Source organism: Octopus bimaculoides, chromosome 7 (genome assembly GCF_046866305.1).
Source record: "Octopus bimaculoides isolate indiv1 chromosome 7, ASM4686630v1, whole genome shotgun sequence".
Classification (NCBI taxonomy): Eukaryota; Metazoa; Mollusca; class Cephalopoda; order Octopoda; family Octopodidae; genus Octopus; species Octopus bimaculoides.
In genome coordinates, this window is record NC_142934.1 from 84,569,329 (window position 1) to 84,581,879 (window position 12,551).

General features: G+C 35.5%; 1 protein-coding gene across 2 annotated transcripts in view; it reads left to right on the forward strand.

Moving 5' to 3' along the window:
* Nucleotides 1-12,551, forward strand: part of LOC128248394 (four-jointed box protein 1-like) — a 199,427-nt gene that overhangs the window by 177,628 nt on the left and 9,248 nt on the right. For both annotated transcript variants that reach the window (XM_089355589.1, XM_089355587.1), the window contains one exon: nucleotides 9,009-9,173. In XM_089355589.1, the coding sequence (XP_089211715.1) occupies nucleotides 9,009-9,173 (165 nt within the window). The remainder of the gene's footprint in view (nucleotides 1-9,008; nucleotides 9,174-12,551) is intronic.

Consider the following 12,551-nt stretch of genomic DNA (forward strand, 5'->3'; position numbering starts at 1 on the left):
CATGGTCTTTCATTCTTTCATTATCAATAAATGAAGTACCTGTCCAGTACCGAGCTCTCCCACCCACCCCAGCATGGCACTTATTACCTAGTCACTTTTCTGCTTCAAAAGCAGTTTACACCCAACAGCCTTATGTATCAAACAGTCTCCACCTTACCTTTTTTCATTCATTTCAGTCAATCTAATCAAGAGCTTCATAATACTTTAGTTGTTCCCAAAAAGAAAACTCTTTGCAATGGCCCTACCTCACAATCTGCTTCAATCATCTCTATCCATTTGTAAGCAAAGTTTTTAACCTCTCGACCATACATGCACCCATAAGCTGGCAATTCATACCTGGATATTTGGTACTCTATCAATTCAACCATGTTTAATATCTTACTAGACATTTCAGAAGTTCAAACCACAAACAAGAGAGGAAAATATTCTTCATTGAAATAAATATGATGTGAATTGAAGGCATGTGTAAGTGTGTGTGTGTGTGTGCATGTGTGTATGTGGTTGCATGTATTTGTGTACCTATGGTTACTGCTGTAATAGTTTCCTTCTTCATTTTCTGCATCTTAATGATTTCATACTTCTTGGCAGAATCATTAGCATGCCAGGTAAAATACTTAGTCGCATTTCATCCATCTTTACGTTCTGAGTTCAAATTCCGTCGAAGTCGATTTTTGCCTTTCATCCTTTCGGGGATCGATAAATTAAGTACCAGTGAAACATTGGGGCTGATGTAATCAACTAGTCCCTTCCCCCAAAATTCCAGGCATTGTGCCTACAGTAGAAAGTATGATTATTATTATTATTATTATTATTATTATTATTAGTGAAATCGGATTGAAGCTGAACCAAATTTGATGACTGGCACCCGTGCCAGTGGAGTGCTAACAGCACCATCCTAGCGGGATCACTGCCAGAGCAGCAGTCTCACTCCTGTGCCGGTGGCATGTAAAATGCACCATTTGAGCGCGATCATTTCCAGCTTCGCCTTGCAGGCACTTGTGCCGGAGGCATGTGAACAAATCATTGGACTGACCCCTGTGCATGTGGCACATAAAAAACACCATTTGAGCATGGCCGTTGCAAGTACTGCCAGACTGGCCCTTGTGCTGGTGGCACATAAAAAGCACCCACTACACTCTCGGAGTGGTTGGCATTAGGAAGGGTATCCAGCTGTAGAAACTCTGTCAGATCAGATTGGAGTCTGGTGTAGCCATCCGTTTCGCCAGTCCCTAGTCAAATTGTCCGACCCATGCTAGCATGGAAGGCGGATGTTAAATGATGATTATTATTATTATTATTATTATTATTATTATTATTAAGGCGGCAAACTGGCAGAATCGTTAGTACGACAGCAAAATTCTTCATGGCATTTCATCCATCTTTACAATCCGAGTTCAAATTCTGCTGAGGTTGACTTTGCCTTTCATCTTCTCGGGGTCAATAAATTAAGTACCAGTGAAACACTGGGGTCGATGTAATCGACTAGTCCCTTCTCCCAACAAATTTAAAGTATGCACTTCCCGATTGTTATTCTTGGATTATTATTATTATTATTATTATTATTATTATCAGCATCATCAGTAGTAGTAGTAGTAGTAGTAGTAGTAGTATCTTCATTCTCTCTCTTTGTCTCCAGAAAAAAATCGGTTGTGGTGAGACATAGAAGGGGAATGAGACCTACCATATTTAGAATTTCTGAAACACATCATATACTACAAGACAGTAATCTTATAAAGCCATCCTTCATCGAAAAGAAGGATTTGTATATATCACAGAATGCACCATGTGACACTTCTGATGTAAAAGCTACCACCATTAACAGCCCCTTCAACTACTTCCACCACCAACCACCACTCCCATGTAAATAAAAAGAATAGACCCCGAAATACTTACAAAGCAAACTGAACATTCCTCATCAAACACACAATTAATTCTAATCCTATTTCAAGACATTATTATGCGTGACCTTAAACAATTGTTCACACAAGGTACTTCATTATCTTTCACAGTATGAGGTACTATCTTAAAGGATCTTAAGATACTGTTCCTTATATTTGATTTCATTTTTTGGGGTTTTTTACTAGTTTCAGTCGGTGCATTGCTAATGTAGCAGGACACTACCTTAAAGAATTTTAGTCAAACAAATCATGCCCACTGATTGTGACTTTTTTTTTTTTTTTGAAGTCTGGTGCCAATTTTATTGATCTCTTTTGCTAGAGACATAAACAAACCAACACCAGTTGTCAAGCAATGGTGGTGGTGGTGGTGGTGGTGGTGTGGTGACAAATACACATACAAAGACACACACAGTTAGACATTTTTTCTTTTATTAGTTTCAGTTGTGGCCTTGAAGGAGCACTGCCATCATCATCGTCGTCATCATTTAATGCTCATTGTCCATGTTGGCATGGGTTGGATGGTTTGGCATGCTGGAAGGCTGCACCAGACTCCGGTCTAATTTGACATGGTTTTCTACAGCTGGATGCCCTTCCTAACACCAACCACTCCAAGAGTGTAATGGGCGCTTTTACATGCCACTGGCACAAGTGCTCTTTTGCATGACACCAGGGTGCATTTATGTGCCACCAGCATGGGTGCCAATTTGCGTGACACCAGTATCTGCCACAACTGCGATTTTGCTTGGTTTGATGGGTCTTCTTCTCAAGCACAACATAATGCCAAAGATCTTGATCATTGCTTCTATTAGGCCCAACACCCGAAAGGAACTCAGCCACTTTGCCTCCGCTATATATATATATATATATATATATATATATCATCATCATCATCATCATCGTTTAACGTCCGCTTTCCATGCTAGCATGGGTTGGACGATTTGACTGAGGACTGGTGAGCCAGATGGCTACACCAGGATCCAAACTGATTTGGCAGAGTTTCTACAGCTGGATACCCTTCCTAACGCCAACCACTCCGAGAGTGTAGTGGGTGCTTTTACGTGCCACCGACACGAAGGCCAGTCAGGAGGTACTGGCAACGGCCATGCTTCAAATGGTGTATTTTATGTGCCACCTGCACAGGAGCCAGTCCAGCGGCACTGGCAATGATCTCACTCAAATGTCTTTACACGTGCCAGGAAGGCGACGCTGGGCACAGGTGCCATCACGATTTTGCTTTCGTTTGCCCCAACAAGTCTTCTCCATGGTGGTAAGAACAACGAAAAAAGTAATCCATTTGGTGAGAGATAAGTATTATTTAATAAGCACAATCTATGTTTTTATGTGCTATTATTAGTTTCATGTGCTGAGAGCATGCCAGACTTTGTTTGTGTTAAAAAAACACTGTCTAGTATGCTCTCAGCACGTGAAACTAATAGTATCACATAAACACACATATGTGTTTATACTCATATATATATATACTCATATATATATATGCATGTATGTAAACATGATAGGCTTCCACACAGTTTCCATCATAAGGTATTGATTATCCTTAGTGCTATAGTAAAAGACACTTGCCCAAAGTATTGTTCAATTGGATTGAACCTGAAACCACATGGTTACAAACCAAGCTTCTTAACCACACAACTATGCCAGCACCAAAATAATTTTGCAACTGTTTTACTAGAAAAATGACATGTACATTCCTACATCTGGAGACAATATTTATTCCAACATGCTTTTACTTGTCACTCCGTTGCTTATGTTCATTATTTGTTTTTTATAAGTTTTAATATTGTTACATTTTTATGTTAAACTCGTGTTTTAACAGTAGTTTGAAAATCCAAATCTAAAACAAAACTTCTTAGACTTGTATTTGAATAAGCTTAAGTTGAGATTAAAAACATAAATTTCATCTGGAACATGTTAAAATATTGGTCTCAATGGGATTAAGTAACATTTGCTTGCATGTCTGTTGTTAAGAATAACTTAAGAGAATTATAAATATCAAGCACAGGCATGACTATGTGGTTAAGGAGCTTGCTTCCCAACCATGTGGTCTTGAGTTCAGTCCCACTGCATGCCACTTTGAATAAATTTCTTTTACTTCAGCCCCAGGTTGACCAATATTTTGTAACCAGAAACTGTGTGGAAGCTTGTTATATATATAAACATTGTAATAATTATATACATAGGTGCAGGAGTAGCTGTGTGGTAAGTAGCTTGCTTACCAACCACATGGCTCTGGGTTCAGTCCTACTGCGTGGCACCTTGGGCAAGTGTCTTGTACTATAGCCTCGAGCCAACCAAAGCCTTGTGAGTGGATTTGGTAGATGGAAACTGAAAAAGTCCGTCGTGTGTATATATGTGTGTGTGTGTGTGTGTTTGTATGTCTGTGTTTGTCCCCCCAACATCGCTTAACAACTGATGCTGGTGTGTTTACATCCCCGTAACATAAACAATATATGTGTTTATGTACTACTATTAGTTTCATGTGCTGAGAGAATGCCAGACAATGTTTTTTAACACAAACACAGTTTGGCATGCTCTCAGCACATGAAACTAATAGTAGTACATAAAAACATAGATTATGTTTATCAAATAATATTTATCTCCCCACCACCATTTGATAACTAGTGTTAGTTTGTTCATGTTCCATAACCCTGTGGTTTGACAAAAAAAAAACTGATAGAATAAGTACCAAATTAAAAAAAAAAAATAGAAATAAGTCCTGGGGCGAATTTATTTAACTAAACCCTTCAAGGCAGTACCCCAGCATGGCCACAGTCTAATAACTGAAACAAATAAAAAGTAAAAGATATCTAAAGATTCTAATTTGAAAATAATTTCAATCTAATATTAAATCTAGATGACGATTAGTTTATATTCTAACATCCTTTATGATAACAATTTCGAATATCCTTCAGCATTGCTCTACAAATTAACCCAAAACTCTCTGCAAAATGTTAGTAATACCCTTATATGACATGACTCGTTAGTCCCCTCTTCAGATAATGTTTCACTACTCTTATTCACTATTAGTGCTCCATAGTTTCTTAGTTTTCAGCCTGCGGCAATTTTTTTTTTAACTCAAAGCATACTAACTATCATAATATTTTTATAACATCAGAATATAATGTATTCAAAATATGCTGAAGTTCATATAACTGCCAGATGTTTGTTTAGAGTGAGGAAGAGACATGAGAAAGACTTTCTATCTCTAAATTCAACAACTGAAGTTGAATCACTTCTTTCTGTAATGGTGGCACTGCCGACGCTCTACAACATTTATTACCAGACATGTTGACATGCTATCATGGTTCTGTAAATACTTTTAAATAAATATAATAATTTCCTCAACACCAAGTAATTATCTCTTAAAATTTATTTTCGTCATTAATTTCTAAGAATAATAATTAACTTCAATTTAATATTTCTAAATATTTTTTTATATCATCATCATCATCACTGTCATCATCATTGTCATCGGCATCATCATTATACTTTCAGTTTAATTAAAATTATTATACATTAAATTTAATTAAAATCATATTGTTGTCATAAACACTTATAAAACATTTGGAGCCAATAAAATGCTTCATTAATATTAGAAAAATTAGTTTTGGTCAAAATTGTATTACCTCCAATATTCAGTATTTTAAAGAATATTCTTAAAAGACAGCTAATCTTCTTGCAAATATAACCAAGTTCTTCGCAGTATGATAGCACCTACGGTTAAAAAGTTTGCTTCAAAACAATAGGATATTAGGTTCAGTCCCTCTACACAGCATATTGGTTAAGTCTCTTCTGCTATAAGCAAAGGTTAACCAATGCTTTGTGAATGGGGTTTTGTAAATGGAATTTGGTTGTCAAAAGTATCTCCGGAATAATGTTGCCCAACAGGATGTGTAGCTAGAAGACCATGGAGTTCCTCCAGGTTGAGCCGTTTCTTCTATGCATTGAAAGATCACAGCTCTGGTACTATAGACATGTGATTAGAATGTCACAGAAAAGGATTGCAAGAGGGATTCTTCCAGCTGAGCTTATTGGTAGGAGACCGACAGGTTGACCAAGAATGAGGTAGTTGGATATTGTCCATTGTTTCAGTTGGTCGTGCTTAGGAATTGAACTGGAAGGTATAATGATGGTTGCTACCAACAAGACCCTATGGAGAAGGTACTGAGCACTCCACCCTCAAAACCCTCTCAGGAACCCTGGGAAGGAGGAGGAGGAGGAGGGGGATTATGTCATGATCCCACTCTCATGGATAAGTGAATGTCTCAGTATATTCAGCATAGCAGACAACTTAAGAGAATTAATTAGCTTTAGCATGAAGAAATAGAAAGTAGATCCACTTCTTTCAGTTTCTGTCTACCAAATCCACTCACAAGGCAATAGTAGAAGACATTTGCCCAAAGCGTCACACAGTGGGACTGAACCAAAGACCACATGTTTGGGAAACAAGCTTCTTAACCATACACCCACAACTGCACCATATGTTTCAAAAATACATTGTTCTAAAAACTTTTTTTTTTCACAACTTTGTAAAAATGTAAATAATGTTAAAAAATTAAAATTATTTCTATTTTTGTTTTTATGCCAACAATGATTTTTTTTTTTCTAAATCAAACAATTATATATTTTTGCAGACAAACATTCAATGACCCATTTTTTTTGAGACAAATAACAAAAATATTATATCTAAGAAGCATATAAAGTAACGGCTGTAATTTGGAAAACTGCAACAGTTGCAACCATTTTGCCTTGCAAATATTTACACGAGAAAAATTATTCTTTTCTACAAGAACAACAAGTTTAATTCATTTAGCTAACAATTTAATTTATTTAGCTAACAAGATTCCAGTGAAACTGGCAAGATTTTATAAAACAAACAGAGAACCATAATTTAATTTGCCTTACTATAAACTAAGGATGTTTTTTATGAAAAGAAAAAATAAAATGAGAAACATGTAAATTTGGAGGTTTTAAAGAAGAATGAAGAACAGCAAAGAAGGGGCAGAAGAGATATAGAGTTGGAAGGAAAACAAGAAAATATTTAAAGAACAGCAATAATATTTCTATGGTTTTAGGTGGAAACAAACACAAGCGCAAAGATATACACACACATACACACATATATATATAGAGAGAGACAGACAGAAACAGATAGAGATAGATAGATAGATAGACAGACAGATAGATAGATAGATGGATAGATGGGCACAGATAGATGGATAGATAGATGTATGGATGGATAGATGGATGGATAGATGGATAGATAGATATATACATACTTATATATTATATCTTGATCATCATCATACATCTACTTTCCATGCTGGCATAGGTTGGACGGTTTGAAAGGGGCTGGCCATCTGAAAAGTTGCCCAGGCTTCATGTCTGTTTTGGTATAGTTTCTACAACTGGATGCCTTTTCTAATATCAATCACTTGCATTTCGCCCGGTGTACTAACATTTCTGCCAGCTCGCTGCCTTGAGACACCCATTAATTTTTTCTATGGTGCCTGTTATAATTAACTGATTGAAGAAGAAATTAAGGATATGGTTCTTTACATTCACTCTATTTCAACTTAATAAAAATGATACAACATAAATTTAAATAAAATATTTTAAAATGGCCAGTTTAATCTTGTTTGATATGCAAAACCATTATAATACTTGCCTTGAGGTTAATTAAGATTATAAAAGTGGAGGAATGGCTGTGACAGCTATGCAGTCTTGAGATTAGTTTCAATGTGCAACACCTTGAGCAAGTGTCATCTCATATATAGCCTTAGGCCAACCAAAGCATTGTGAGTTAATTTGGTGGACAGAAACTGAAAGAAGCCCATCACACACAAATATACATATATGTGTGTGTGTGTGTGTGTGTGTGTGTGTGTGTGAGATTTATATATCATCATCGTTTAACGTCTGTTGTCCATGCTAACATGCTGGAAGGCTCCACCAGACTCCTGTCTGGTTTGGCATGGTTTTCTACAGCTGGATGCCCTTCTTAATGCCAACCAATCTGTGAGTGTAATAGGTGCTTTTACATGCCACTGGCATAGGTGCCATTTGCATGACACCAGGGTGCATTTATGTGCCACCAGCATGGGTGCCAATTTGTGTGACACCGGTATCTGCCACGAATGCGATTTTGCTCGGCCTGGTGAGTCTTCTTCTCAAGCACGACATAATGCCAAAGGTGCCATATGTATGTATATATATATATATATATATATATATATATATATATATATATATATATAAATTGTAAATGCAAAAAAATAACAACAAAAACACAAAGGATTCTGCGGTACACGTGTTTCAAGCATACATATATATATATATATATATATATATATATATGAATGTATGTATATGTATATAAATATATAAAAGACTTTTTCACTTCCCAAGCGTTAAACTAATACACCTGTTTGTTGTCTACACCACCTGTCTTCGTCTTTTGCTTTTTTTTGTGAATTGTCCTTATATAAATATATATATGCACACCCACACACACATACATATGCCATTACATAGTTTCATTTCAAGATTTCTGGCCAATAGAGAAAGAGCCAGGTTCTAACCTAGATCAAAGGCTCCTTCATCAATATGCTTGTATACATGCAATATTTGCAGTTCATGCATTTGCAGATTTGGATGTTTTCTTTTATGTATGTATTCTCATGCATTTAGTTGCATGTCTCGACATGCGCATATATACTTAGATGATAAACTTCTGGAAAGTATACATGTAAATATATGTATGTATGTATGTGTGTATGTGTATGTATGTCTTTGTACTCATGTCTAGACATCACTTGATGATTATAAATAAGCATCATTCTCAAACAAGTGAGTTTGATCATTTCCAGTTTTCCATAGAGAAACATGTCTAGCAACAGGAAAATATTTCTTTGGTTGGAAACAAACGGCACTTGGCAACAGGAAGAGACATCTCGTCATAGAAAACCTTCCTCAGCAAATTCTGTTTGATGTATGCACGCATAGAAAAATAGATCTTAAATGAAATGATGATGGTGACAACATTGATTTCTGTATTAAATAATTCCTTTTTCTGTTTTTCATATTGAACAGATCTCATGTGCAAATGCCAGAAATAATATACAAAGCATACCTGCAAGGAAAACCTTTGACTGGATCTCAACTACAGCAAGCTAAACTGAATAAAACTACCCTCTCAGATATTGTTCAATGGGGAAGCATGATTATTTTTGACTTTCTAACAGCAAACTACGATAGGTAAGACTGACATTATTATTTTTTATTAATCAAATGTTTACTCGTTTTGGAGGAAGGTGTAAGCAGAGCCGGAATAAGACCCATCGAGGCCCTAAGCACTTAAAAGATTTTGGTGACCCCATAAAAGATTATGTAATTCAAAATATAAATAATAACAAACCATAAAATTAATTTTTATTTTTCAAAACAAAACAAAACAAAACAGTAAGAGGGAAGATAATGTTTATTTTTGTCTACTTCCACTTTATTTATATTTGAAGCTTGCTTTCCAACTACATGGTTCCGGGTTCAGTCCCACTGTGTGGCACCTTGGGCAAGTGTCTTCTACTTTAGCCTCGGGCCAATCAAAGCCTTGTGAATGGATCTGGTAGACAGAAACTAAAAGAAGCCCATCGTATATATGTACGTTTGTTTGTCAGTGTTTGTCCCTCCACCATCACTTGACAACTGATGTTGATGTGTTTATGTCCTCAAAATATAGCAGTTTGGCAAAAGAGACCAATAGAATAAGTACTAGGCTTACAAAGAATAAGCCCTGGGGTCGATTCATTCAACTAAAGGTGGTGCTTCAGCATGGGCGCAGTCAAATAACTGAAACAAGTAAAGGAATATATATATATATATATATATATATATATATATATATATATATATATATATAATACATATATATACATACAAGTGAAAATGTTTGATGATATTTTTTTTTTCATATGGTGAATGTTTGAAAATGTTTTTATCTCATATGGTGAATTATAGTGAAACAATACAAAAAGAAGGAAAATGCACTGAAATTTTTTGTTGAACAAAATATATATATCTTTTTTTTATGAAATAGAATATTTACATAGTGAACCGGTTTCGCTTATGCTAATCATGTCTAGGAAGTTAGTGATAATGTTACAATTTCATGCTATCATAAGAAGGTTATTTCGAAAAATGAAGCAGGAAGAAAACAGATTTTAGAGAGATATGTACGTATATATATATATATATATATATATATATATATATATATATATATATATATATATATATGTATGTATGTATGTATGTATGTATGTATATGTATGTATGTATGTATGTATGTATCATCATTGTTTAACATCTGCCTTCCATGTTGGCATGAGCTAGATGGTTTGATAGGAGTTGACCAGACAGAAGACTGCACCAGACTTCTGTGTCTGTTTTGGCATGGTTTTTTATGGCTAGATGCCCTTCCTAACACCAACCACTCCATAGAGTGGACTCTTTGAGTGTGTGTGTGTGTAAGATGGTCTTCAGCACAGTTTTAGTCTATCAAGTTCCACTCATAATGTATTGATCCAATCAATGAATGGCAGAAAATAATTTTCTATGGTGCCATGCAGTTCAATCAAACCAGAGACATGTGGTTGCAGAGCAAGCCCCTTAACCATACAGCCATGCCTACACCATAAAAGGGCCTGTATTATATCACAGCTGGTAGTTTTTATATGAAGTTGTATTAGTGAAACTAACCAGTAGTATTTACTCTGGGTTTGATAGGTTGTAAATATACTTAACTGGAGTAATTTGCTCAGTTGATGGTCCCAGCTGGTAGTGTTTAGATTATTTCTGTAAGCTCTTTAGCAGAACCCCTTTACTTAAATGACAACCTCTTCATCAAAGTATGCATGTGTGTGTGTGTGTGTGTGTGTGTGTGTACATGCACATGTGTGTGTTTCTTTTGTTCTGTTCTCTTTATATCTAAACTATTCTTTAAGGAATACCTTTTACTATTTTCAGCAGATGCAGATGTAGACAACTGAAATCAGCTTTGTTTTCATACCTTTAGTAGCAGCTACAAAATAGCTTCACTATTAATAGTTGCCTTTCACTTGGGACTCTTACATGATGACTGCTATGAAAAAAAAAAAATTATCTGTTATTATTATTATTATTATTATTATTATTATTATTATTATTATTATTATTATTATTATTATTTCATTTAAGCACAATAGATTAGACTCCTGGAAAAAAAAAATTCCTAACATCGGGTTACAAGAAGTAACCTTAGATGCCAAGAACCTACCTATCTATCCAAACTGTCCCTAATAACACTGTTTTCTAGAGCTGCACTAGACAAGATTTTACGCCTCTTTCCTCTATCCATCCATCGTCATCATCTTCATCAACATTTACTACTACTACTACTACTACTACTACTACTACTACTACTGCTGCTGCTGTTGTTGTTATTGTTCAGTGCACTACAGTGATAAGCCCTTATCATTTACATTAACTTACCCTATTCTCAAGCCACAATGGCAGCCCCTTCGTCTCTCCCTTAATCTCTTGCTCAATAGATTTGATAATGTGTTCTTTGTTCATAAAGTAAGATTGTCATTTATTTATCTTTGCTACCTACTTGTGCTTTTTCAGAATTCAAACAAATTAATTATCTTATAGAGCAAGATAAAAAGGATAAGGCTGAGAGGAAGAAAGGAACAATGCCAGGAGTCTTTGTGTTTGTTTTAACCAAAAAAGAAAGGATGGGAGTAGAAGTTTTATTAATGTTTTTATGAGAGGATGAAAAGGCGGGAAATATTTTGTGTTTATAAAACGAAGAGCAATAATACACTAAGATGTCATTAGGGAATATTATGTCTTTTCTACTCTAGGCACAAGGCACAAAGTTTTGGGGGAGGGAGCCAGTTGATTAGATCGACTCCAGTATGCAACTGGTACTTAATTTATCAACCAGCTGCAGAAAAAATCTGCCTCAAATAGATTTTGTCCAACCCATGCAAACATGGAAATGTAGACCTGTGAATGACGAAGACGACAAAGATGATGATAATGATGAGGAGGAGGATGACAATATGATAATGAGATGATGACGACTATGATGATGATAATGATGACAATGCTGAAAACAAAGATGATGCTCCTCACTGAAGCAGCCTATGAGCTTCTTACTCTCTCTCTCACCCTGCTCCCCACCTGCCAGTTTTAGGGACCCTATAAGATCATGGGGATTTCTTTCCCTTCCTGTTGACTATTCATTTTTAATCAAACTTCAGCAATTTATTCTGAATGGATTTTGGACCTGCTATTTCTTTTAAATGCATAAAATCTTCATTAAAGATGTAATTACCATGTGCTTTAATTAGCACACATCTTCAAAGTTAGCTAATTAAAACTTTATATGGCTATGTAGGAACAACAGAAATATATTGATAACAGAAAAAGTAAATTTTATAAAAGTAATTTGTAAGTAGAATTTTGCTTTCCTGTTATGTTACCCAAATTAGACATTACATAACTGTAATAAATTAATTAGTAATTAGAACAGTGTGCTCATTATCAACTTTGCTGTTCTGGTGCTGCAGGCATGGCTGCATGGTTAAGAAG